Genomic DNA, 27,970 nt, shown 5'->3' on the forward strand with positions numbered 1-27,970 from the left:
GCAGTGCAGCAATCTCAGCTCACTGCAACCTCCGCCTCCCGGGTTCAAGCGATTCTACTGCCTCAGCCTCCCAAGTAGCTAGGACTACAGGCACAGTGAATTTTTGTATTTTTTAGTAGAGACGGGGTTTTACCATGTTGGCTAGGATGGTCTCGATCTCTTGACCTTGTGATCTTCCCGTCTCAGCCTCCCAAAATGCTGGGATTGCAGGTGTGAGCCACTGCACCCAGCTGGTTCTCTAGTCTTAAGCCACTTTTGGTTACTGCTCCTACCTGTTCCATTCATGTAGTCCTTGGCCAGCTCAAACAACCTGAGGTGCATGTTGGTGATGGGATTGAATGAACCACAAGCAAGGAGAACCACTTCAGTCTTCTCGGAATTTTCCATGGTAAGAACTTGAAGTTGTTGATCTAAATGGAAAACTGTGACACCTCCCTTGTTGTCTACAAAGGAAAAAGAAAATAAATTCAGTTATGCATTTTTTTTTCCCTAAGATAAGGTCTTGCTCTGCCACCCTGGCTAGAGTGTAGTGATGCAACCACAGCTGACTGCACCCTCAAACTCCTGGGCTCAAGTGATGCTCCCACCTCAGCCTCTCAAGTAGCTGGGAACACAGGCACATACCAATAGCCTGGCTAATTATTTTAAAGACTAATTTTTGTAGAGATGGGGGTCTTGCTATGTTGCTTGCTGGTCTCAGACTACTGGTCTCAAGCAGTCCTTCCACCTCAGTCTCTCAAAGTGCTGGGATTACAAGCATGAGTCACCACGCCCAGCCCAGTTATAGGTCTTTTGATGTCCTTCCACATTCTCATTCCCAATAGATGGATTAAAAGTATTTGGCTTTGGCTGGGCGTGGTGGCTCACACATGTAATCCCAGCACTTTGGGAGGCTGGGGTGGGCGGATCATGAGGTCAAGAGATCGAGACCATCCTGGCCAACATGGTGAAACCTCGTCTTTACAAAAAATACAAAAATTAGCTGGGTGTGGTGACGGGCACCTGTAATCCCAGCTACTTGGGAGGCTGAGGCAGGAGAATCACTTGAACCCAGGAGGCGGAGGTTGCAGTGAGCCAAGATTGCGCCACTGCACTCCAGCCTGGCGACAGAGAGAGACTCCATCTCAAAAAGAAAAAAAAAATTGGCTTCAATCATTATACTAACTCTAAAAATGTTTCCACATCTCCATCCCTCCTTTTCAATGTGAATTTGCAACTTCTACCATGAAGAGATGGAAGTGACTTCTCCACATTTTTTGACTTGCTTTGGGCAAAAGAATGTGGCACAAGTGTTAGTGTGGAGGAAGCCAGAACATGTGGGAGAGCACCGATGCTCCCACTGATAGAGATTCAACCATCCCACATGTGGGGAACACAGCCATTCCCGACCAGCCAACTACAGTCCATCTGCTCAGACACATAAGCAAACCCAAGTGAGATCAACCAAACCTGGCTCAGATCGTCAAGCCAACAAGCTGACCCTAGTCTCAAAAACAAAAATTAGTGTTCATTATCATATGTCACTCAAGTTTTGTGATTGCACTATTGTGGCCACAGTTAATACAACAATATTATCATCTACCAAATACAGCATTTTTGCCTTTTAGTCAACATGATAGTAACATCATAACTTTCCACTAAATAATAGAATTTACAAACCTCTTTTTCATATCAGTTATTCCACTGATCCTTCCATAACCCTAATGAAGTAACATAAGGCATCCAATTTTAGGTTTTTATTAAATTTTTTTTTTTTTTTGAGACGGGAGTCTCACTCTGTTGCCCAGGCTGGAGTGCAGTGGCGTGATCTCAGCTCACTGCAAGCTCCGCCTCCCAGGTTCACACCATTCTTCTGCCTCAGCCTCCCGAGTAGCTGGGATTACAGGTGCCTGCCACCACACCTGCCTAATTTTTTGTATTTTGAGTAGAGACGGGGTTTCATCATGTTAGATGGTCTTCATCTCCTGACCTCGTGATCTGCCCGCCTCAGCTTCCCAAAGTGCTGGGATTACAGGCATGAGCCACTGCGCCTGGCCTAAAATTTCTTATTCAACTAATTCATATATATAGATCTAGAACATCACAGGGTAAAACAGGCCCTTAATGAAAACCAACAGCCATCAATCATATTCCACTCATCATCCCTTCCATCCAGCCACTTTTAACTTTTTCAGCTATTTCTTCTGGTAGTTTCTACCATAACTCTACATTATGTGCTTATAATGCCATTTCTTAATTTATCCAACTATAACAGTGCCCATTGACTTTATGATCTATAAAGATTAGCCCTCATACCCTTTGACTACCTTCTCCCAAACTGCCCAATATAGTTTATCTCCAGACTATGTTGAAAATCATCCTCTCACAACTTCAAAGGCATTGCTTCTAGATTCCAATGTTAATAGCATGAAATCCAAAGCCACTTCTAATTCCGGAGCTTTTGAATGTCATTTTTTTTTCCTGTCTTGAAGCCTGTAAGGTCTTCTCTTTGTCCACAGTGTTCTGAAATTTCACAATGCTGTCCTCTAGTGCAGTTTTGTTTCCATCCATCATGCTGAGCACAGGGCAGGCAGGTCCTTTCAGTCTGGAAACTCATAACATTCAGTTCTAGAAAATGTCCTTGAATTCTTTCATTGATGATTTTCTGCCTCCCATTTTATCTGTTCTTTTGAAATGTCTATTATTTATTTATTTTTTTGAGACAGAGTCTCCCTCTCTCACCCAGGCTGGAGTGCAGTGGCACGATCTCGGCTCACTGCAACCTCTACCTCCCAGGTTCAAGCAATTCTCCTGCCTCAGCCTCCCAAGTAGCTGGGACTACAGGCATGCACCACCACACGCAGATAACTTTTGAATTTTTAGTAGAGATGGGTTTCACCATGTTAGCTAGGCTGGTCTCGAACTCCTGGCCTCAAGTGATCCACCCACCTCAGCCGCCCATGAGCCACTGTGCCTGGCCTGAAAATGTCTATTATTTAGAGCTGAAGCATCTAATCATTTTTTCTGTATTTTCCACCTCCTGCCTTCATGCTCTAATTTCCAGATAGCCTCAACTTCATCCTCCAATCTGCCTAGTTTTCACTTCTGCCATTACACTCTTAATTTCCAAGAGCCCTATCCTCTGAATACTCCTGTTTATGGTATTCTACTCATTTCCCCAACAGATTATCATCTCTATTTCTCTACCAATATTCATGATATATTTTAAAGTTTCTTCAAAAAGAGCTGATGGGACAGGCTGAGTGGGTAGGTAGGGCTTGTGCACAGGGGCCATAACTGTTCAGTAACCTGTCAGTACTGCAGGTCTTTTTGCTTGGATTAGTCAGACTCTACAAGAAAGTATCCTATGATTTCCCGCCTATATAACAGAAGAGTTAAGAGCCTATGCTCTGATATTAGGCTGCCTGGCTTCAAATTGCAGCTCCAACGGCATGACCTTGGGCAACCTAACCCTAACTTAACCTTCCTTTTGTGCCAGGTTTTTTCTTTGGCTTTTTTTTTTTTTTTTTTTTTTTTTTGAGACAGAGTCTCGCTCTGTCACCCAGGCTGGGGTGCAGTGGTACGATCTCAGCTCACTGCAACCTCTGCCTTCCAGGTTCAAGCAATCCTCCCTGCTTCAGCCTCCCAAGTAGCTGGGATTACAGGCACGTGCCACCACACCTGGCTAATTTTTTTTTTTTTTTTTTTTTGAGACAGAGTCTCACCCTGTCGCCCAGGCTGGAGTGCAGTGGCGCGATCTAGACTCACTGCAAGCTCCGCCTACTGGGTTCATGCCATTCTCCTGCCTCAGCCTCCCGAGTAGCTGGGACTATAGGTGCCCGCCACCACTCCTGGCTAATTATTTTTTGTATTTTTAGTAGAGACGGGGTTTCACCATGTTAGCCAGGATGGTCTTGATATCCTGAACTCGTGATCTGCCCACCTCGGCCTCCCAAAGTGCTGGGATTACAGGCGTGAGCCACCGTGCCAGGCCTAATTTTTGTTTTTTTTTTTTTTAGTAGAGTCGGGGTTTCACCACGTTGGCCAGGCTGGTCTCAAACTCCTGACCTTAAGTGACCCACCTGCCTCGGCCTCCCAAAGTATTGGGATTACAGGCATGCGCCACCGTGCCCACCTTGTCCCAGTTTTTAATCAATCTTAAAAAGTAGAAAATAATACTACCTACCTCCTGATTGTTTTGAGGATTAAATGAAACAATACAGATCCAAGACATAGAACTACATTTGGCAGGCCAGGCGCGGCGGCTCACGCCTGTAATCCCAGCACTTTGGGAGGCCAAGATGGGCAGATCACGAGGTCAGGAGATCGAGACCACCCTGGCTAACATGGTGAAACCCCGTCTCTACTAAAAACACAAAAAAATCAGCCAGGCGTGGTGGCTGGCACCTGTAGTCCCAGCTACTCGGGAGGCTGGGGCAGGAGAATGGCGTGAACCCAGGAGGCGGAGCTTGCAGCGAGCCAAGATCGCGCCACTGCACTCCAGCCTGGGCAACAGAGCGAGACTCCATCTCAAAAACAAAAACAAAAACAAAAAACTACATTTGGAAAATTTCAAACATGCTATGAATATAGCTATTATGAATGTTGCAAATTATGTTACTAGAATTGTCTTTTGTTTTTTGATTTTTGAGACAGTATCTCACTCTGTTGTCCAGGCTGGAGTACAGTGGTACAATCTCAGCTCACTGCAACCTCCATCTCCCAGGCTCAAGTGATCCTTCGACCTCAGCCTCCCAAGCAGCTGGGACTACAGGCATGCACTGGCTAATTGTTTTTTTGTATTTTTTGTAGAGATGGGGTTTTGCCATATTGCCCAGGCTGGTCTCAAACTCCTGGGCTCAGAATCTCGAAGCGAACCTGTCCACTTTGGCCAATTCCAAAGTGCTGGGCTTACAGGTATGAGCCACTGTGCTCAGCAAGCAATTTTTTTTTTTAATCAACAAAACATCAATTTCAAATGGTTTAATTTACAATTGCTATTCTATTCAATCTGTTTTTTTCCCAGAGGATTTTCTTCCTGGAACTCTCCTCCTCTTATCCAGATGAAAAATCTCTATTTGTGATGCTATTATTCTGAAAACTTCTTCATCTCTTTCCTGGGTTAGATCCCCTATTTATTTCTCGCTTTGCTTTCTAATTTTTCTGGAGCGTATCCTCAAGTGTTTCATGATAAAGGGTTGATCTCTCATACACCCTTTATCATGAAACTACTTGAGAATATGCTCCAGTAGGATTTGTGGGAGATCAAGTAAGTTTGATAGGCGCATGGGAGATCAAGTAAGTTCGACGATGTTGTTATTCTTCCTTCAATTATTAATGGCTTGAGAAAATTCTTTTCAACTCAATAATTTCAAATAATTTTTTTTTGCGGGGAGCCGGGGGGACTTAGTTTCACTCTGTCGCCCAGGCTGGAGTGCAGTGGAAAGATCTTGGCTCACTGCAACCTCTGCCTCCCAGGTTTAAGCAATTCTCCTGCCTCACCCTCCTGAGTAGCTGGGATTATAGATGCCTGCCAACATGCCCAGCTGATTTTTGTATTTTTAGTAGACACAGGGTTTCACCACTTTGGCCAGGTTGGTCTTGAACTCCTGACCTCAGGTGATCTGCCCGCCATGGCCTTTTAAAGTGTTGGGATTACAGGCTCGAGCCACTGTGCCCAGCCCAAATAATTTTTGAAATTATTCTTTTAAGATTATAAAGGCACTTCTTCATTGTTTGCTGGCATTCAACATTGCTGTTGAAAGTCTGAGGTCATTCTAATCCTTGTTCCTTTATATGTAACCTGCTTTTACTTTCTAGAAGATGTGTAGTATATTATCTTACCCCTAGTCCTCTGGAATGCCCAGTGATGACAGTATCTTTTTCATTCATTGTACAGAACCTTTTAAATGCTGCCTACTAGTTTTCAACAAGTTAAAAAAATAACTTTGCTATTGTAAAGGTTTTCAAATAAATATTTGTATATAATTATATATACATACTTTTATATTTGAGACTAAGTCTCACTCTGCTGCTCAGGCTGGAGTGCAGTGGCAAAATCTTGGCTCACTGCAATTTCCATCTCCTGGGTTCAAGCGATTCTCCTGCCTCAGCCTCCTGAGTAGCTAAGAATACAGGTGCCTGCCACCATGCCCAGCTAATTTTTGTATTTTTAGTAGAGATGGGGTTTCACCATGTTGGCTAGGCTGGTCTTGAACTCCTGACCTCAGGTGATCTGCCTGCCTCAGCCTCCCACAGTGTTGGGATTACAGGCGTGAGCCATCGCGTCCGGTCAATAATATTTATAAATAATTTCTTTTTGTTTTGAGATGGAGTCTCCCTCTGTTGCCCATGGTGGAGTGCAGTTGCACGATCTCAGCTCACTGCAGCCTCTGCCTCCCAGGTTACAGTGATTCTCCTGCCTCAGCCTCCCAAGTAGCTGGGACTACAGGCATGCCCCACCATGCCTGGCTAATTTTTGTATTTTTGGTAGAGACGGGGTTTCACCATGTTGGCCAGGCTGGTCTCAAACTCCTAACCTCAAGTGATCTGACTGCTTCAGCCTCCCGAAGTGTTGAGATTACAGGCGTGAGCCACCGTGCCCAGCCAAATACTTCTGAATAAAATTTTTTTTTTGAGAAAGGATCTCGGTGTGTTGCCCAGGCTGGAGTCCAGTGGCATGATCACAGGTCACTGCAGCCTCTGCCTCCTAGGCTCAAATGATCTTCCTGCCTCAGCCTCCAAGTAGCTGGGACCACAAGCACATGCCACCACACCTGGCTATATTTTTAAAATCTTTTGCAGAGACAGGGTCTCACTATGTTGTCAAGGTGGGTCTCAGATTCCTGGCCTCCTGCCTCAGCCTCTCAAAGGGATTACAGGCATGAGCTACTGTGCTTGGACTTCAAAATAAATATTCTTGGCCAGGTGCGGTTGATCACACCTGTAATCCCAGCACTTTGGGAGGTCAAAGCAGAGAGATCGCTTGAGGTCAGGAGTTCAAGACCAGCTTGGCCAACATGGTGAAACCCCATCTCTACCAAAAATACAAAAATTAGCGAGTGTGGTGGCGCACACATGTAATCCCAGGTACTTGGGAGGCTGAGGCAGGAGAATCACTTGAACCTGGCAGGCAGGGGTTGCAGTGAGCCGAGACTGCACCACTGCACTCCAGCCTGGGTGACAGAGCGAGACTCTGTCTCAAAATAACAACAATAATATAAAAATTAAAAAGTAATAAATATTCTTATATATCCAAAGAATGTCTTAAAAATAATCATTCTGAGATCTTTTTTCTTTTTTTTTTTTTTTTTGAGATGGAGTCTCGCTCTGTCACCAAGCTGGAGTGCAGTGGCACAATCTCAGCTCACTGCAACCTCCGCCTCCTGGGTTCAAGCGATTCTCCTGCCTCAGCCTCCTGAGTATCTGGGACTACAGGCGCACGCCACCACACCCAGCTAATTTTTGTATTTTTAGTAGAGACAGGGTTTCACCATGTTCGCCAGGATGGTCTTGATCTCTTGACCTGGTGATCCACCCGCCTCGGCCTCCCAAAGTGCTGGAATTACAGGCGTGAGCCACCACACCTGGCCCTGAGATCTTATAAATATAATTCCAGTGACATAATCTTGCTCAAAGTATTTTCAAAACTTTGGGGAATTTTTTGTAGAGCTTGAAGCTTTTTTTTTTTTTTTTTTTTTTTTGTCACCCAGGTTGGAGTGCAGTGGCACAATCTTGGCTCACTGCAACCTCTACCTCCCCGGCTCAAGTGATTCTCCTGCCTCAGCCTCCCGAGTAGCTGGGACTACAGGCGCGCATCACCATGCTGGCCAATTTTTTGTATTTTTAGTAGAGATGGGGTTTCACCGTGTTAGCCCAGGATGGTCTTGATCTCCTGACCTCATGATCCGCCTGCCTCGGCTTCCCAAAATGCTGGAATTAGAGGCATGAGCCACCGTGCCTGGCCGCTTGAAGCATTTTTATAATTAACATAGAAATATAGCAAATGACAATAAACACATCAACAGTTATATGCTACTTTTGGTTTACAAAAACAAAAGTATAGAATACTTTTATTTTTTCTTTTTGAGACAGGGTCTTGTTCTGTCACCCAGGCTGGGAAAGCTGGGAGGTTTAGCTTGAACATGGCTCACTGCAGCCACGACCTCCTGGGCTCAAGGATCCTCCTGCCTCAGCTTCTCGTGTAGCTGGGACTGCAGGCACACATCACCACACCCAGCTTATCTTTCTATTTTTTTGTAGAGAAGGAGTCTCATTTTGTTGCCCAGGCTTTGCTTCCCACTTTGGGAAGTGGAGGTGGGAGGATTGCTTGAGCCCAGGATTTCAAGACCAAGGGCTCAAGTGATCCTCCCACCTACACTTCTCAAAGTGCTGGGATTACAGGTGTGAACCACCACACCTGGCTTTATAAAAATACTTTCGGCCTGGTGTGGTAGCTCACACCTGTAATCCCTGCACTTTGGGAGGCCGAGGTAGGTGGGTCACTTGAGGCCAGGAGTTTGAGACCAGCCTGGCCAACATGGTGAAATCCCATCCCTACCAAAAGTATAAAAATTAGCCAGGTGTGGTGGCTGGTGCCTGTAATCCCAGCTACTTGGGAGGCTGAGGCACAAGAATTACTTGAACCCAGGAGGCAGAGGTTGCAGTGAGCTGAGATCACGCCTCAGCACTCCAGCCTGAGTGACAGGGTGAGACTCTGTCTCAAAAATAAAATAAAATAAAATAAAATTCATACACATTGTCATTTGATTCTCACCACAAAAAAATAACTTGGCCAAAAGCAATTAGCATGTTCCAAATGGTAATCTATAGTTATTCAGTTTTTCCAGTTAATCTTCGACCTTTGGATATTTAGGTTTTTCTAATTTTTCACTATTACAAACATCTCAAAAAAGAAATAATGGGGGCCAGATGCGGTGGCTCACGCCTGTAATCCCAGCACTTTGGGAGGCCGAGGTGGGCGGATCACGAGGTCAGAAGTTCGAGACCAGCCTGGCCAACATGGTGAAACCGTCTCTACTAAAAAATACAAAAATTAGCTGGGCGTGGTGGTGTGCACCTGTAATCCCAGGTACTCGGGAGGCTGAGGCAGGATAATTGTTTGAACCCGGGAGATGGAGGTTGCAGTGAGCCTAGATCGTGCCACTGCACTCCAGACTGGGGGACACAGCAAGACTCCATCTTGGAAAAAAAAAAAAAAGAAATAGTGGGTTAAAAATAAATCTGGAAATTAAGGCTATGCAATGCCTCACTGTGTACGTCTAAGACTTGGCAATACTCAAAACACCTGTGTCAAGACTGTTCATTTGTAGCCCAATAGTAGTCAGACATAACTGCTAGGCTGACCAACTTGCTTTTGTTCAGATTTTATGCCGTCAGTGGACAAAGCTAGTGAATGGCACATCAGGACTAGAATTTAGGTTTCCTGACTCTTAAGCTCTCTCACCAAGAAGAAAAATGGGAGATAAACTGGAACAGTGTAGATTGGAATTGAACCCTCTCATAGCTAAGGAGTTGAGAAATATAAACTTTAACCCCTTGGACAATGGGAACCTTTGAAGGTTTCTGAGCAAAGGAGTGATAACAGGGTTCTCAAAATAATATGACATGGGTGTTAAAAACCCTTATTTGGGGCCGGGCACGGTGGCTCACACCTGTAATCCCAGCACTTTGGGAGGCCGAGACGGGCGGATCACGAGGTCAGGAGATCGAGACCATCCTGGCTAAAACGGTGAAACTCTGTCTCTACTAAAAATACAAAAAATTAGCCGGGTGTGTTGGCAGGCACCTGTAGTCCCAGCTACTCGGGAGGCTGAGGCGGGAGAATGGCGTGAACCCGGGAGGCGGAGCTTGCAGTGAGCCGAGATCGCGCCACTGCACTCCAGCCTGGGCTACAGAGCAAGACTCCGTCTCAAAAAAAAAAAAAAAACCCTTATTTGGTTGTGTGATCTTGATTTGATCTCTTAACTCTGTTTTTAGGTTATCTGTAAAATGGAGATAATGAGAAGGCCAATCTCAGTTACTTTGAGGATTAATTCTGAGGATAACACATGGCAAGGGGCTTAGCATATTGCCTGGCACAGGGTTAAAATGAATGGTAGCTGTTATTTTTTTTTTTTTTTTTCAGACGGAGTCTCGCTCTGTCGCCCAGGCTGGAGTGCAGTGGCGCGATCTTGGCTCACTGCAAGCTCCGCCTCCCGGGTTTACGCCATTCTCCTGCCTCAACCTCCCAAGTAGCTGGGACTGCAGGCGCCCACCACTACGCCTGGCTAATTTTTTGTATTTTTAGTAGAGACGGGGTTTCACCATGTTAGCCAGGATGGTCTCAATCTCCTGACCTCGTGATCCGCCTGCCTCAGCCTCCAAAAGTGCTGGGATTATAGGCGTGAGCCACCGTGCCCGGCGGCAGCTGTTATTTTTGAGGAAAGTGATGTTACTGATGACAGTGATGATTTGGAATTCACTGCACGGGATGAAACAAGATAGGAAAAGCAGCCACAAATAGTCAGTGGAAATGGAAGTAAGAAAGATACTTGGGGTCCGGGCACGGTAGGTCATGCCTGTAATCCCAGCATTTTGGGAGGGCGAGGCAGGTTGGTCACCTGTGGTTGGGAGTTCGAGACTAGCCTGACCAACATGGAGAAACCCTGTCTCTACTAAAAATACAAAATTAGCCAGGTATGGTGGCACATGCCCATAATCCCAGCTACTTGGGAGGCTGAGGCAGAATTGCTTGAACCTTGGAGGTGGAGGTTGCGGCGAGCCGAGATCATGCCATTGCACTCCAACCTGGGCAACAAGAGCAAAACTCTGTCTCAAAATATATATATATACTTGGGGCCTTCTCGAAAGAAGGCACAGTGGTGGGATCACAGGGACACTGCTAACTGTTCTTAGGGAATAACGGAGAAGGTTCAGTAGTAGTCACTAGGGCATTAGAAAAAAATGAGTTCATCACTAAGAATGATTTAAATGTCTTACCTTTCAGTTACCATCAAAAGTATCATACCATGATTCACCTGGGGCTTGTACCCATACCCTTTATCCCTACCCCAGGCCCTCGATACCCATAAAAACTACCAGTGGTATTATGGGAGGGGGTGATGAACGCGACATGCCCATAGTACCCTGAGGCCTACAGAGAAATCAGGGTATCCACCAGCCACTGAGCATGCTCTCAAAGACTGGTGGAGGGGCTGGGTTCAGCTGGCACCAGACAGACAGCTGGCGTCAGACAACCCCGCCCATCTCAGGTTTCAGTTACTATTCCCGAGAGAGATGGAAGAAGGGTAAGGCTGAGTTCAAGAGGTGTGGGTCCTCAAGGGAGCTGCTGCAGTTCTGAAGCAGACTTCAGGGAAGGATGGAACAAACAGCTTTTAGCCCTACACTTGGGGATGAGCTTAGGTTTCCAGGTGATGCCCAAGGGATGTGGAGGGGCTGGAGGAAGCTGATCTCTCAGCATAAAGGAAGCTGTCTTTCTCCCTTGTTACATCTATAACTTGTCTCAAATATCCAGCTCACAGTTCCACTAACTGTTAACAAAGCCAACTCGAGCTCACACCAGACTCTAAACCTTCAGAGCCACACAAGAGTTAAGGTTACAGTGAGCTCCTGTTGCTGCCAAAAGTGGTTTTAAAGAACGAGGGTCTGTCCCTTTCCTGAAGGGTACTTCCTCCATATCATTGCAGGGCACATGCGCATGCGTATGGGGGCGCTGTGGCCGATGGATGAATGGGTGCAGCAGTTTGGAAACTCTAACGGGACTGCCCTGGGTCCTCCTTGTCTTGCTCCAGGTGCTCTGGGCCCAGTGTCACCATGATTCACTTTTGTTTGGCCCACACGGCCTATCGCTTGCACTGCTGGCTGCTGAGAACTCACCAGCTCAGGCTGTAAGTGTCCCTCCCCAGCTCACTGTGACAATAAGGAGTTCATTTCTTTCTCTGGCAGTCTTGAGGCTTAAAATTTACTTTTAATTTTAAAATTACTAATCTTGGGCTGGGTACAGTGGCACGTGGCTGTAGTCCCAGCCACTCGGGAGGCTGAAATTGAGCCACTGCGTTTTGGCCTGGGTAGTTACTGATCTTTATTATTATTATTATTATTGGTAGAGATGGGGTCTCGCTGTGTTGCCCAGGCTGGTGTCAAACTCCTGGCCTCAAGTGATCCTCCCACCTTGGCCTCCCATGGTGCTGGGATTAGAGGCATGAGCCACCACACCTGGCCAAAATAACTGATCTTTATGTTTTAAAAACACTGAGATGTAAATATTAACATAACATTAAGCCAGGGTTTTTTTGTTTTTGTTTTTGTTTTTTTTAGAGATAGGGTATCGCTCTGTTGCCTAGGCTGCAGTACAGTGGCACAATCATTGCTCACTGCAGCCTTCAAATCCCAGGCTCAAGAGATCCTCCCACCTCAGCCTGCCAAGTAGCTAGTACTACAAGCACACGCCACCACTCCTGGCTAAAAAGTCAGTTTTTTAAAAATCAACTTTTCGAAAACAATAGTAATTCTGTTTGGCTTTCCCTATCGCATATTTCAGGATGCTCAGTATTAAACCTGTGTTGGCTAAGAGTTAAGTAACGTGGCTGACCTCACCACCTCTCAGGATTTACACCTCTAAAAGGGTGCTATTCCTTTCAAAACAATAACTTTAAGCATGTAGCTATGTTCTTGTTCCAACAATGCTGCCATTAAATACTCTTGGGGGTATATTTTGAAATTGCATATCTTTTGAGTATCTTCACTGGGGATAAATCTGTCTTTGGAGGGTATATTTGATTTCTGTGAATCCCCTAAAGTTATTCAGTGCTAAACCCAATTAATAAAATAATCAAGGTGAATGTAATAGTTTACAGTGAAGAAGGGAGTTAGAATGATTAGTTAATGGTGAGATTTTCTTTCTTTTTTTTTTTTGGTGGGGGGACAGAGTCTCGTTGTCGCCAGGCTGGAGTGCAGTGGCGTGCAATATTGGCTCACTGCAACCTCCACCTCCCAGGTTCAAGCCATTCTCCTGCCTCAGCCTCCTGAGTAGCTGGGATTACAGGCGCATGCCACCACGCCCAGCTAATTTTTGTATTTTTAGTAGAGATGGGGTTTCACCATATTGGTCATGCTGGTCTTGAACTCCTGACCTCATGATCTGCCTACTTTGGCCTCCCAAAGTGCTAGGATTATAGGCGTGAGTCACCGCACCCGGCCTCTTTTTTTTTTTTTTTTTTTTCCGAGATGGAGTTTCACTCTTGTCCCCTGGCTGTAGTGCAATGGCACGATCTCAGCTCACTGCAACCTCTGCCTCCCGGGTTCAAGCGATTCTTCTGCTTCAGCCTCCCGAGTAGCTGGGATTACAGGCGGCCGCCACCACACCCAGCTAATTTTTGTATTTTTAGTAGAGATGGGGTTTCAGTATGCTGGCCAGGCTGGTCTCAAACTCCCGATCTCAGGTGATCCACCTGCCTCGGCTTCCCAAAGTGCTGGGATTACAGGCTTAAGCCACTGTGCCCGACCAAGATTTTCTTACATGCCATGGAAACTACGTACACGTAATCTCAAAAGAATTTCAAAAATGCTTTGAGCGGTAACAATTTTCATTTGCTTGTGCAAGTTGTGGTAGGTAGATTAACTCTCAGTTTGTCAGTTAACAGTCTGTTTCCTCATTTAAAAAAATGGAGAACCACAGTCCTATGTCATAGGATTTTGTGCATATTAAATTAGATAATGCATGTAAAATGTTTGACACATTTGTCTACCAATTATGAATACTGATAACTTAGTATTACTTGCAGGTTGTTTTACATTAATTTACAGTCATGATAAAGGAACCAAGGTTCTAAAGATTCCCTAAAGATCAGTATCAACAGGCTGGGAGCAGTGGCTCACACCTCTAATCCCAGTACTCTGGGAGACAGAGGCGGGCGGATCACGAGGTCAGGAGTTCAAGACCAACCTGATCAGCATGGTGAAACCCCATCTCTACTAAAAATACAAAAATTAGTCGGGCATGGTGGTGTGCTTCTGTAGTCCCAGATACTCAGGAGGCTGAGGCAGGAGAATTGCTTGAACCCAGGAGGCAGAGGTTGCAGTGAGCCGAGATCGCACCATTGGACTCCAGCCTGGGTGACAGAGCAAGACTCCGTCTCAAAAAAAACAAAACAAAACAAAACAAAAAATCAGTATCAACAAAGCCTGCTAAATAATGGGAGAACAATAAGTAGTAGCTATTTTAATATTCTTATTGAAGTATTATTAGATAGAATTTTATTAGAATGCAATGGATCTCAATTCAATCAGAAACACCATCTCTACTAAAAATACAAAATATCATTATGTTTAAAACTATCTCTGTAGTTAAATGTAACATTATCACCAAACAGAACCTGAATTTGGTTTCTGGAAGCTATTTCATCACTAAACGAGTAATGTAAAATGTAACTCACTGTGTCGCATGCAGCCGGGTGACAGCGTTCTTGGTTGGAATTACCACCCTGGTTCTCCAGTTCTATGTTCTGCTAAGGTAGGTTCTTATACTTGGCAGCTCAACATGCATTTCTCACCTGTGGACATGGCTTGGGTGCTCTCTGGGATTTCTGTTACGTGTTTAATTGCAGCCTGACCCATTTTTTCTGCCCCTATTATCAAGGGCAATCACCTACTTCACTTCTTTGAAAAGCCAAAAATCTCAATATAGTGAAGATAGCTGTGGGTAAACTGAGCTTAACTTTTAATCCACACTTACTTCTTCTGGTATAGAAAGCCATTAAATAGGAGACAATGAGGGGACCAAAGTCTCAACTTACAGATTCCCTGGAGACCAGTCCCAACGGTCTAGCGTTAGCTTATGTCTGCAGGGCTGAGGGTGACAGGCACGCCCGACCTGATTATTACTTAATATGTTCTTTCAGATTCTGTCTTCGAAATTATTCTTAGCGGAAACAGTCTGTTAATAACTTTAATTCTAAAAAAAAATCTGAAAACTGAGAATCTACTTAAGCGAGGGGGAGTGACAGGAAGCTGCAACACTCCTTGTAATTAGCCGAACTCAAACTCACCAGCTTCTATTACAGAAAGTCTGTGTAAAATAAGTCATTTTTCCTTACTAGAAGTCAGAATTCCCATGAAATAGTTTTTCACCAAAATCGCAAATTAACGTGAATTTAAAAACTGGTAAACAAGGGCTGGGCACAGTGGCTCACACCTGTAATCCCAGCACTTTGGCAAGCCGAGGCGTGGATCACGAGGTCAATAGTTCGAGACCAGCCTGGCCAACATGGTGAAGCCCACTCTCGCGTGGTGGCGCATGCCTGTAATCCCAGCTACTCGGGAGGCTCAGGAAGGAGAATTGCTTGAACCCGGGAGGTGGAGGTTACAGTGAGCCAAGATCGAGGCACTGCAAGAAACAGAGTGAGACTGCGTCTCAAAAAAAAAAAGGTAAACAAGACTGGGCACGGTGGCTCACACCTGTAATCCCAGCACTTTGGGAGGCTGAGGTGGGCGGATCACCTGAGGTTGGGAGTTTGAGACCAGCCTGACCAACATGGAGAAACCCTGTCTGTACTAAAAATACAAAATTAGCCTGACATGCTGGTACATTCCTGTAATCCCAGCTACTCAGGAGGCTGAGGCAGGGGAATTGCTTGAACCTGGGAGGCAGAGGTTGCAGTGAGTTGATATCCCACCATTGAACTCCAGCCTGGGTGACAAGAGTGAAACTCCACCTCAAAAATAAAAATAAAAAGGCCAGATGCAATGGCTCATGCCTGTAATCTTAGCATTTTGGGAGGCCGAGGCGGGTGGATCACAAGATCAGGAGTTTGAGACCAGCATGACCAACATGGTGAAACCCCATCTCAACTTAAAATACAAAAATTATCCAGGCATGGTGGCATGTGCCTGTAATCCTAGATACTGAGGAGGCTGAGGCAGGAGAATCGCTTGAACCTCGGAGGTGGAGGTTGCAGTGAGCCAAGATCACATCATTACATTCCAGCCTGGGTGACAGAGCGAGACTCTGTCTCAAAAAAAAAAAAAAAAAAAAAAGGTAAACAAGGCCAGGATCAGTGGCTCATGCCTGTAATCCATGCACTTTGGGAGGCCAAGGTGGGCGAATCACCTGAGGTCAGGAGTTCGAGACCAGCTTGGACAACATGATGAAACCCCATCTCTACTAAAAATGCAAAATATTAGCCAGGTGTGGTGGCACACGCCTGTAATCCTAGCTACTCAGGAAGCTGAGGCATGAGAATCGCTTGAACCCAGGAGGTGGAGGTTGCAGTGAGCTGAGATCATACAACTGCACTCCAGCTTCAGTGACAGAACAAGACTCTGTCTCAAAAAAAAAAAAAAAAAAAAAAAAAAAAAAAAAAAAGGTAGACCAATCACTTGAGGTCAGGGGTTCGAGATCAGCATGGCCAACATGATGAAACCCCATCTCTACCAAAAAATACAAAAGCTAGCCGGGTGTGGTGGCACGTGCCTGTAATCCCAGCTACTGGGAAGGCAGAGGCACAAGAATTGCCTGAACCTGGGAGGAAGAGGTTGCAGTGAGCAGAGATCGCACCACTGCACTCCAGCCTGGGTGACAAAGTAAAACTCTGTCTCAAAAAAAAAAAAAAAAAGAAAAGAAAGAAACATGGTAAACGTTATTTATTTACCAGTGATGACACTAATAACTCTTACTATTATTTATGGACTATTTTGTAGCATTTATTTACAGTCATGGTAAAGGAACCAAGGTTCTCAAGAGAAGTGAGTTGCCTACAGCCAAGATGAACCCAGTGCCAGAATAAGAATTAGAGTTCAAGGATTAGTGCCTTCTGGTGTTACGCTTATACCATAGATTTCCTGTAATAAGTAATAAATGAATGTATCACCCAGTTTATTGACTTTTAGGCCCAGATCTTCCCAATATTGCAGCCAATCTCTCCTGTACAACCTGGTTAGTAATACCATCTTTACCTTCTTCACAATTGGTAAGTGTGTAGTTATCCATCAAGCATTTATTAAGTATCTACTACAAATAGTAGCCAGACACTGCTAGAACAAAAATTGGTAGGACAGAGCTCTCTGCTCTTCAGGAACTCATAGACTAAAATTAAAAAAACAACTCACATCTAAAATTCAGGTGAAGGGAATCTTTAAAAACTTCCTAAGTATCTCTTTTAGTTGTTTTTGCTTTTGTTTTTTGAGATGGAGTTTCACTCTTTTTGCCCAGGCTGGAGGGCAATGGTGCAATCTCGGCTCACTGCAACCTCTGCCTCCCAGGTTCAAGTGATTCTCCTGCCTCAGCCTCCCTAGTAGCTGCAATTACAGGCATGCGCCACCACACCCAGCTAATTTTGTATTTTTAGTAGAGAAGGGGTTTCTTTCTTTCTTTTTATTTTTTTTTTTGAGACAAGGTCTCGCTCTTGTCCCCAGGCTGGAGTGCAATGGCACGATCCCAGCTCACTGCAACCTCCGCCTCCCGGGTTCAAGCGATTCTCCTGCCTCAGCCTCCCGAGTAGCTGGGATTACAGGTGCATACCACCACGCCCAGCTAATTTTTTGTATTTTAAGTAGAGATGAGGTTTCACCATGTTGGCCAGGCTGGTCTCAAACTCCTGACCTCAGGTGATCCACCCGCCTCAGCCTTCCAAAGTGCTGGGATTACAGGCGTGAGCCACCGCGCCCAGCTTAGAGATGGGGTTTCACCATGTTGGTCAGGCTGGTCTCAAAGTCCTGACCTCAGGTGATCCACCTGCCTCAGCCTCCCAAAGTGCTGGGATTACAGGCGTGAGCCAGCGTGCCTGGCCTCTCTTTTAGTTGTTCTATAATTTGAGTACGGAACCAAATTAAGTTAAACATAAATTCCTTTTTTTTTTTTTTTGAGATGGAGTCTTGCTCTGTTGCCAGGCTGGAGAGCAGTGGTGTGATCTCGGCTCACTGCAACCTCCGCGTCCTGGGTTCAAGCGATTCTCGTGCCTCAGCCTCCTGAGTAGCTGGGATTACAGGCACGCGCCACCACACGAACCTAATGTTTGTATTTTTAGTAGAGACGGGGTGTCACCATGTTGGCCAGGATGGTCTCAATCTCCTGACCTTGTGATCCACCCACCTCAGACTCCCAAAGTGCTGGAATTACAGGCATGAGCCACCATGCCTGGCCCAAATTCCTTCTGCTATAAAATTCTTTAGTGTTATAATATTAAAGTATTGGGTTTTTCATTCAATAAATAGTCATTGATCAAGAGATGATTCTGCGTAGAAAAACAAGGACAATGGCAACTTGAAGTCAAAAAGTGATACAGGGCTGGGTCCAGTGGCTCATGCCTGTAACCCCAACACTTTGAGGCTGAGGTGGGAGGATCGCGTGAAGTCAGGAGTTCAAGACCAGCCTGGGCAACATGGTGAGACATCATCTCTACAAAAAATAGAAAAAGTTAGCTGGGCATGGTGTCATGCACCTGTAGTCCCTGCTACTTGGGAGGCTGAAGTAAGAGGGTCACTAAAGCCCAGGAGGTGGAGGGTGCAGTGAGTCATGTCATTGCACTCCAGCCTGGGTGACAGAGGGAGGCCCTATCTCCAAAAAAAAAGGACACAGAGTTGGTCTCTATTCTCAACATTCTGAAATGTGGAGAAGTTTAAGAAATATTTTAGCTAATCTATCTTAATTATATTTTCCTTTGAATGTGCTTTTAAGAGTGATGTATGGGCCGGGTGCGGTGGCTCATGCCTGTAATCCCAGCACTTTGGGAGGCCGAGGCAGGTGGATCACCTGAGGTCAGGAGTTCAAGACCAGCCTGGCCAACATGGCAAAACCCCTTCTCTACTAAAAATACAAAAATTAGCTGGGCATGATGGCACGTGCCTGTAGTCCCAGCTACGATGGGGACTGTGGCAGGAGGATCGCTTGAACCTGGGAGGCGGAGGTTGCAGTGAGCCAGGATCGTGCCACTGCACTCCAGCCTGGGCAACAGAGCAAGACTCTGTCTTAAAAAAAAAAAAAAAAAAAAGAGTGATATAGGATTTCAGCAAAAACTACGTCCGAATTTTTTAAAATGAAAAAATAGGGCCGGGTGTGGTGGCTCATGCCTGCAATCCCAGCACTTTGGGAGGCCAAGACAGATGGATCACCTGAGGTCACAAGTTTGAGACCAGCCTGGCCAACATGGTGAAACCCTGTCTCTACTAAAAATACAAAAATTAGCTGAGCGTGGTGGCACACGCCTGTAGTCCCAGCTACTTGGGAGGCTGAGGCAGGAGAATCACTTGAACCCGGGAGGCAGAGGTTGCAGTCAGCCGAGATCATGCCACTGCATTCTAGCCTGGCAACACAGTGAGACTCCGTCTCAAAAAATAAACAAAATTAGCTGGGTGTGGTGGTGCAGGCCTGTAATCCCAGCTACTCAGGAGGCTGGGGCAGGAGAATCACTTGAGCCTGGGAGGCAGAGGATGCAGTGAGCTGAGATGGCGCCACTGTACTCCAGCCTGGCAACAGAGCAAGACTCCGTCTCAAAAAAAAAAAAAAAAAAAAAAAAAAAAGCCCGCGCACAGTGGCTCACACCTGTAATCCCATTTTGGGAGGCTGAGGTGGGTGGATCACAAGGACAGGAGATGGAGACCATCCTGGATAATGCGGTGAAACCCCGTCTCTACTAAAAATACAAAAAAAAATTAGCCAGGCGTGGTGGCAGGCACCTGTAGTTTCAGCTACTCGGGAGGCTGAGGCCGGAGAATTGCTTGAACCTAGGAGGCAGAGGTTGCAGTGAGTCAAGATCACGTCACTGCACTTCCACCTGGGCGACAGAGCAAGACTCCGTCTCAAAAAAAAAAACATGCATACAATCTATATCAAAGGAAAAATTAGTTTGCCCAGACTGGACATTTCTGTTCCACAGCAGGAAGGGAAGGAAACAAATTGCATTTAGGTTTGCATTCAAGAATATGTTTCTAGCCGAGCGTGGTGGCTCAAATATGTTTCTAGCCGAGCGTGGTGGCTCACGCCTATAATCCCAGCACTTTGGGAGGCCAAGGTGGGCAGATCACCTGAGGTCAGGAGTTCGAGACCAGCCTGGCCAACATGGTGAAACCCTGTCTCTACTAAAAATACAAAAAATTACCCAGAAGTGGTGGTGCACACCTATAATCCCACCTACTAGGGAGGCTGAGGCAGGAGAATCACTTGAACCCGGGAGGCAGAGGTCACCGTGAGCTGAGATTGTGCCACTGCACTCCAGCCTGGGTGACAGAGTGAGACTCTGTCTTAAGCAAAAAAACCAAAAAAACAAAGAATATGTTTCTTTCTGAGATGATTAAACCTAAAAACTGATGCTGTTCCTCTGTCTTTTTAGGTTTTACTGTGCGGTTTGTTCAGATGGAGCCATTGCCACGGGCACTGAAGTGGATGTTTTCTGCATTTGGTGTGGGATCCTTCAGTGAAGGAGTCTGCACTATGGTGTTAACAGTTTTGGCAACAGACTGTGTATGTTTTTAAACAATGAATTTCTTTTTTTTCTTTGAGACAGAGTCTCACTCTGTCACCCCAGCTGGAGTGCAGTGGCGCAATCTGTGCTCACTGCAAGCTCCGCCTCCCAGGTTCACGCCATTCTCCCGCCTCAGCCTCCCGAGTAGCTAGGACTACAGGTGCCCGCCACCATGCCTGGCTAATTTTTTGTATTTTTTTTTAGTAGAGATGGGGTTTCACCGTGTTAGCCAGGATGGTCTGGATCTCCTGACCTCGTGATCCACCCACCTCGGCCTCCCAAAGTGTTGGGATTACAGGCGTGAGCCATAAACAAAGAATTTCTAAAGGCTTATCTTAATCTGAAAGTTTGGCTGTAAATAATATGTCTTCAATATTTATTTTCTACTGACACCAAAAGAAGAGATATGTGGAGATGGAATACCTAATTAGGCACATGTCACAGTTAAAACATTTCACTGGGGAAAGTTTAAAAATTCTACAAGAGATTTTTGTTTTTGTAGGTGAATTCTACTTTACTAGAGCTTCGAAAAGTAGTTAAGATATTAATCAACAGTGAAACAGGCCGGGCACAGTGGCTCACGCCTCTAATCCTAGTACTTTGGAAGGCTGAGGCAGGCAGATCGATTGAGCCCAGGAGATGAAGACCAGCATAGGCAATGTGGAGAAACCCCATCTCTACAAAAATTACAAAAATTAGCTGGACCTGGTGGCACGTGCCTGTAGTCCCAGCTACTTGGGAGGCTGAGGCAGGAGGATCCCGTGAACCCAGGAAGTCAAGGCTCCAGTGAGCCATGCTCACACCACTGCACTTTGGCCTGGATGACAAAGCAACATCTTGCCTCAAAACAAACAAACAAACAACAACAACAAAAAAAAAACAGTGAAGCTGTTGGATTGGGTTTGGCACAGTAAACAGCAAGACTTCTATTTCTTGCTAAATTGGCACCTTCATTTAAATCCTTGTGGCAAAACATTTTTAACACATTCTGATTAAAAGACAAAGTATTCCTCATAGCACCTTTTCTCTCTCAAATGTAGGAAGAAACAACCCCTGAACTTTACTACTTGTCTGTGCTCCTGTCGGTGAGCAGCTTAACTTCTACAGGTAAGCAAGAAAACTTCCCAAGTAACCAATCCTTGTCAAAGGCTTACCAGTCCTTCGAGGCAAGTAACTACTCAGCCAGCACTGTGACTGTGATGTTGCAAGGAGAATATTAAGCTCTAGTTCCTCTTTTTTTTTTTTTTGAAACAGAGTCTCACTTTGTTGCTTAAGCTGGAGTGCAGTGGCGTGATCTTGGCTCACTGCAACCTCCTCCTCCTGGATTAAAGCAATTCTCCTGCCTCAGCCTCCCCAGTAGCTGGAATTAAAGGTGTGTGCCACTGTGCCTGGATAATTTTGGTATTTTTAGTAGAGATGGGGTTTCGCCATGTTGGCCAGGCTAGTCTTGAACTCCTGACCTCAACTGATCCACCCGTCTCAGCCTCCCAAAGTGCTGGGATTATAGCCGTGAACCACTGTGCCCACACCCTAGTTCCTCTTAAAGCAAGAGATCCAAGAAGCTAAGAAGTATGAAAAGCAAAGCAAAGAAAACAGGGGGAGGGGAGGGTTAGGATGGCATATGAAAAGCCATCCTTCTCACGTTACTTCCACTGCATTTAATGAGATCCTATTCTTTATCCTGTAGTGCTTTTCTCAGGCCTGGGGCTGATCTGGCGGGCCAGGGTGACCTGTCGAAGGCCAGATGCTAACCCAACAGTCTGAGCCATCTGGGTCCTGTTTTTCCTGTCTGAGATACTCGTCTCTACCAGGCTGGGCCTGTCCCAGCAGCACTGCCACCTATCGGCCATCACACGACCATCTCCTATCCTGCTATTTCAGCTGAACAGCAGAGCCAATAACAGGAAGCATGTCAAAATCAGTCATTTAGTAGAAAACTGCATTATGCCAGGCGTGGTGGTTCATGCCTATAATCTCAACACTTTGGGAGGCCAAGGCGGGCGGATCACTTGAGGTCAGGAGTTCGAGATCAGCCTGACCAACATGTCAAAACCCTGTCACTACTAAAAATACAAAAATTAGCCGGGCATGGTTGCAGGTGCCTGTAATCCCACCTACTTGGGAAGCTGAGGCAGGAGAATCACTTGAACCCGGGAGGCAGAGGTTGTAGTGAGCCGAGATTGCGTCACTGCCCTCCAGCCTGGGTGACAGAGCGAGACTCTGTCTCAAAAGAAAGAAAAAGAAAGCTGCATTTAAGTATTAATGAGCACTCACTGACAATGGATAAAAAGAAACAGTTCCGCTGAAATCACAGGACTGACATCATAACCCAATTCACCCCAAATAAAGTTCTCCTATCAAATACTTTCACAATGATTATTGTGATTTTCTAAACCTCATTTTTTGTTCAATGAAGTTAAGTGGCATCAGCTGGGAGACTGCTATAGAAATAAGTGCTGAAAAAGAGGAAGGAAAATAGAAATCTTAGTAATGAACAAAGGTTTAGTTTCAAAAGACCCCAGTAATTCAGATTGTGTATTTAAACAAGGTCAATTTATTGCTTCTTTAAGAATGTAGTGGGGCCGGACGCGGTGGCTCATGCCTGTAATCCCAGCACTTTGAGAGGCTGAGGTGGGCGAATCACTTGAACTCAGGAGTTTGAGACTAGCCTTGCCAACATGGTGAAACTCCGTCTCCACTAAAAAAAACAAAAAAATTACATATATACACATACATATATATATATATATATACACACACAAAAATTAGCTGGGCCTCTTGGTGTGTACCTATAATCCCAGCTACTCGGGAGGCTGAGGCAGGAGAATCGCTTGAACCCAGGAGGTGGAGGTTGCAGTGAGCAAAGATTGCGCCACTGCACTCCAGCCTGGGTGACAGAGTGAAACTCCATCTCAAAAAAAAAAAAAAAAAGCAGTGGAAGATTTTAGAGTAAAAATAATCACAACCTCCCCCTTATAGATTATAACAATCTTCTGCATCATGACAGCTAATTGTTTTCTAGAGAAAATAGCTAAGTGACCTGCATTGTGTTTTGTCTTTCTTTTTTTTTTTTTTTTTTGAGACAGAGTCCTGGTCTGTTGCCCAGGCCGGAGTGCAGTGGTGTGATTTCGGCTCACTGAAATCTCCGCCTCCCGGGTTCAAGCGATTCTGCCTCAGCCTCCCACGTAGCTGGGATTACAGGTGCCTGCCACCATGCCCGGCTAATTTTTGTATTTTTAGTAGAGATGGGGTTTCACTATGTTGGCCAGGCTGCTCTCGAACACCTGACCTCAGGTGATCCACCTGCCTCGGCCTCCCAAAGTGCTGGGATTACAGGCGTGAGCCACCGTGGCCAGCCGTGTTTTGTCTTTTTACTTCTGTGTATATTTAACAATTCTGGGCCAGACACAGTGGCTGACGCCTGTAATCCCAGCATTTTGGGAGGCCAGGTGGGTGAATCACCTGAGGTCAGGAGTTTGAGACCAGCCTGGCCAACATGGTGAAACCCCGTCTCTACTAAAAATACAAAAAATTAGCCAGGCATGGTGGCGGGTGCCTGTACCAGCTACTTAGGAGGCTGAGGCAGGAGAATCACATGAACCCAGGAGGCGGAGGTTGCAGTGAGCTGAGATGGGGCCATTGCACTCCAGCCTAGGCAACAAGAGTAAAACTCTGTCTCAAAAAAAAAAAAAAAAAAAAAAAAAATTCTGAAGTATTTTTGGTAGGGACTAGTTACTCACAAATGGTCCCAATGTCATTAAGGACTGGATACCACTTGATTTTGAGACAGGGTCTCGCTCTATCACCCAGGCTGGAATACAATGGCACAGTCACTGCAACCTCCACCTCCCGGGCTCAAGCCATCCTCCCACCTCAGCCCTCACCCCAAGTAGCTGGGACTACAGGTATGCCCCAGCAGACCTGGCTACTCTTTTGTATTTTTTTGTAGAGATAAGGTTTCACTATATTGTCCAGACTGGTCTCGAACTCCTGGGCTCAAGCAATCCGCCCACCTTAACCTCCCAAAGTGTTGGGATTACGGGCATGAGCCACCTCACCTGGCCGACAACTCCATTTCTTGAGAAAAAGAACAGTACTAATGGGCAAGAAGAACGTATTCAGTATAAAATCTCCCAAAGCATCTCTGACAGGCACAGCACCTGAACACATGGAAATGACTGTTCATCTGTTCTCATCTGGAGAGGTTACCTAATATATAGCCACTATCCCTTGACGCCACCAACATTTTTGGAGCACCTTCCACATCCCAGACACAGCACTAAGTTAGGAATTAGAAACGTGAGCAATCACACAATAAGAATGAAATTCCTTTGAAGTAATTATATTACCATGATTAACAGAAATTATTTAGAAACAACACATTCTCTAGACCTCATCAACCACTGCAGGGCTTTGAGCAGAGGAGTGACATGATCTGACATATTTTTAAGGATCTCTCTAGCAGTTGAAGCTGAAAACAGAATGTAGGGAGAGGCAAGGGTCCAAGTGAAGACACAAGATGGGAGGCTACTGCAATGATCCAGGTGACAGGTGCTGCTGACCTGGCCCTGATGGTGGTAGCAAAGTGAGAAGATGTCACTCGATTCTGGGTGTATTTGGAACATACAGCCAATGTGATTTGCAATGGATGGGATGTGGGCTGTGAAAGAAAGAAAAGTCAAGCATGACTCCAAAAGTTTTTGGCCTAAGCAGCTAAAAGAACAGTATTACCTTTAATTGAGAAGAGAATGATAGTGAAGCATGATGGCGTGTGCCTGTAATCCTAGCTACCTGGGACCTTGAGAGCTTGTTTGGAGGTTCTAGCAGGGGAACGCAGCTACTTATATACCCTTGACCGAAGATTAGTCCTCCTCTCTTGGGGATGGTCGTTCTCTTCGACTTGAGTGTGCAGCTTCGGGAGGGACATACATGGAGCAGTGAGGGAGGAAGGAGACACCAGCCTAGCCAGCCAGATCAGCCAGATCAACCCTGGTGATCAACGGGGTGAGAGATGTCACAGCCAGGTTGCCCTCACATCCTACTTGGGAGGCGGAGGTGGGAGGATCACCTAAGTCTAGGAGTTCAAGGCTGCAGTGAACCATGATCACGCCATTGCACTCCAGCCTGGGCGACACAGCAAGACCCTGTCTCCAAAAAAAAGAGAAGAGAAAGATGTCTATGGAGTAGGCTTGAGGGGACTATCAGGAGTTCAGTTTACAGAGAAGTGAAGTTTGAGACATCTATTAGATATCCAAGTGGTGACAATAAGTAGGCAAATGGAGAACAAAGCCAAGTTCAGGGGAGAGGTACAGACATACAACAGACTAGAGATTTGGATATATCTGCATATAGATGGTGTATTTGTCTGCTTGGGCTGTCATACTAAAATACCACAGATTGGGTGACTTAAACAACAGAAATTTACTTTGTCACCATTCTGGAGACTAGAAGCCCAAGATCAAGGTTTTGGCCAATTTGGTCTCTGGTGGCAGCTCTGTTCCTGTCTTGTACATGGCCACCTTCTTGCTAGTCCTCACATAATCTTTCTTCAGTATGTAAGGGTAAGGGGCAAGCTCTCCATTCACTCTTCTGATAAGGACACTAGTCCTATCGGATCAGGGCCCCACACTTATGACCTCATTTAACCTTAATTACTTCCTTACTCCAAATACAACCACACCTAGAGTGACATCTTTGATTCTAAAAGTTCATGTTCTTCTTACCCATTATGCAAGACTTACAATGGTACAAGCTATTTAAGGCAGACATTTAAAAGAGGCCCAAGTGTTCAGAGAGCCTTTGGCTCCTGGTACTTCTTGTTAGCCACTCAAGTTTCATCTGCCCCAGCATTTTCCCTACCTAGTTGGAGCAACTTGCGTTCTCTGGGCTCCCATCCCAAGACCAAGCTGAAGTGTCCTCAACTCCTCCAGCTGCCAAGGAGCATTTATCTGGTTTCCCAGTGACTCCCAGTCTGGAGGTTACTTTCCCCAGTGCTGTCTCCCATGGTTTCCTACCTAACATCTTATTTCTCTTTCTCCAGTTTCTCCTCTGCCTTCTGTCTGAAGGCTTGTATTCTATTTTTGTTTCAGAATGCATTTCTCTTATGCATTAGAAATGTTTTCATTATCCATTAACTCTAAACAAGAACCTAAAGGCATATAAAAAAACCCTTAGCATAGAACTGCTGAATGACTAAGTCACAGAGAAGAAAAGGCAAATACCTCCACTGCTTCGAAGACTGCACACGCTAAAACTACACAAATGCCAGAACAGAACATTGGATTATCATTATCAAAATTAGGGGAAGGCTGGGTGGGGTGGCTCATGCCTGTAATTCCGGCACTTTGCGGGGCCAAGGTGGGAGGATTACTTGAGCCCAGGAGTTTGAAACCAGCCTGGGCAACATGACAAAACCTCATCTCGACAAAAAATACAAAAACTAGCCGGATGTGGTGGCATGCACCTGAAGTCCCAGCTACTAGGGAGGCTGAGGTGCAAGGATCACTTGAGCCTGAGAGATTAAGGCTGCAGTGAGCCGTGATCGTGTCACTGTACTCCAGTCTGGGTGACAGGGCAAACAAAAACAAAAATTAAAAAATCAGGGAAAGTACACTGTGAACAAGTGTTTATTCAGCAAATTTTTCAAATTATTATTATTATTTTTTTGAGACCGAGTCTCACCCTGTAGCCCAGGCTGACGAGCACGATCTCGGCTCACTGCAACCTCCGCCTGCCGGGTTCAAGCAATTCTCCTGCCTCAGCCTCCCGAGTAGCTGGGACTACAGGCACACGCCACCATGCACAGCTAATTTTTTGTATTTTTAGTAGAGACAGGGTTTCACCATGGGGGCCAGGCTGGTCTCAAACTCCTGACCTCGTGATCCGCCCATCTCGGCTTCCCAAAGTCCTGGGATTACAGGTGTGAGCCACTACACCCAGCTCAAATAATTTTTTTAAAGTATATTTTCCAGTTTTGTTTTGTATGGCACTGACTCTGTCACTGTGAATTCCATTTTACCCAAAACATTGACACTTCCACACATATTTATGAATCAAAATTGAAAGATAATTGCATTAATAGGTACTTTTATTTTTTTCTTCTTTTGTTTTGTTTTGTTTTGTTTTTTTAAGACGGAGTTGCTCTGTCACCCAGGCTGCAGTGCAGCGTCGCGATCTTGGCTCACTGCAGCATTCACCTCCTGAGTTCAAGCGATTCTCATGCCTCAGCCTCCTGAGTAGCTAAGATTACAGGCATGGACCACCACGCCTGGTTAATTTTTGTATTTTTAGTAGAGATGGGGTTTCACCATGTTGGCCGGGCTGGTTTTGAATTCCTGACCTTAAGTGATCTGCCCGCCTTGGCCTCCCAAAGTGCTGGGATTACAGGCGTGAGTCACTGCACCCGGCCGACTTTTGCAAAGGAAATTCTTTGAATCTGAAGTGTCTTGCAAGGTAGAGGCTATTGCAACCATTTCAACTAGTGTGTCAACAGTCTTCTCTAAGGTGGGCTAGAA

The 27,970-nt window shown here is 45.6% G+C and overlaps 2 protein-coding genes across 8 annotated transcripts in view; one reads left to right on the plus strand and one right to left on the minus strand.

Annotated features, from left to right (window-relative positions):
* NMNAT1 (nicotinamide nucleotide adenylyltransferase 1) overlaps nucleotides 1-27,970 on the minus strand; it is a 47,123-nt gene that overhangs the window by 17,244 nt on the left and 1,909 nt on the right. For 3 of the 7 annotated variants that reach the window (XM_016953779.4, XM_016953770.4, XM_016953799.4), the window contains exon 2: nucleotides 273-443. In XM_016953779.4, the coding sequence (XP_016809268.1) occupies nucleotides 273-387 (115 nt within the window). In that variant the 5' untranslated portion in view covers nucleotides 388-443. Of the gene's footprint in view, nucleotides 1-272; nucleotides 444-14,435; nucleotides 15,381-25,305; nucleotides 25,601-27,970 lie in introns of those variants that run through there. The other 4 variants (XR_010155026.1, XM_063805068.1, XM_054662651.2 and 1 more) reach the window with 3 other exon arrangements.
* Nucleotides 11,815-22,220, plus strand: LOC113391336 (uncharacterized). Its single transcript, NM_001366421.1, has 5 exons — nucleotides 11,815-11,888; nucleotides 16,873-16,967; nucleotides 20,325-20,455; nucleotides 21,497-21,563; nucleotides 22,144-22,220. The coding sequence occupies exons 1-5, from the start codon at nucleotides 11,815-11,817 to the stop codon at nucleotides 22,218-22,220; spliced, it is 444 nt and encodes a 147-aa protein (NP_001353350.1).

The sequence above is a fragment of the Pan troglodytes genome, chromosome 1, assembly GCF_028858775.2.
Source record: "Pan troglodytes isolate AG18354 chromosome 1, NHGRI_mPanTro3-v2.0_pri, whole genome shotgun sequence".
NCBI lineage: Eukaryota > Metazoa > Chordata > Mammalia > Primates > Hominidae > Pan > Pan troglodytes.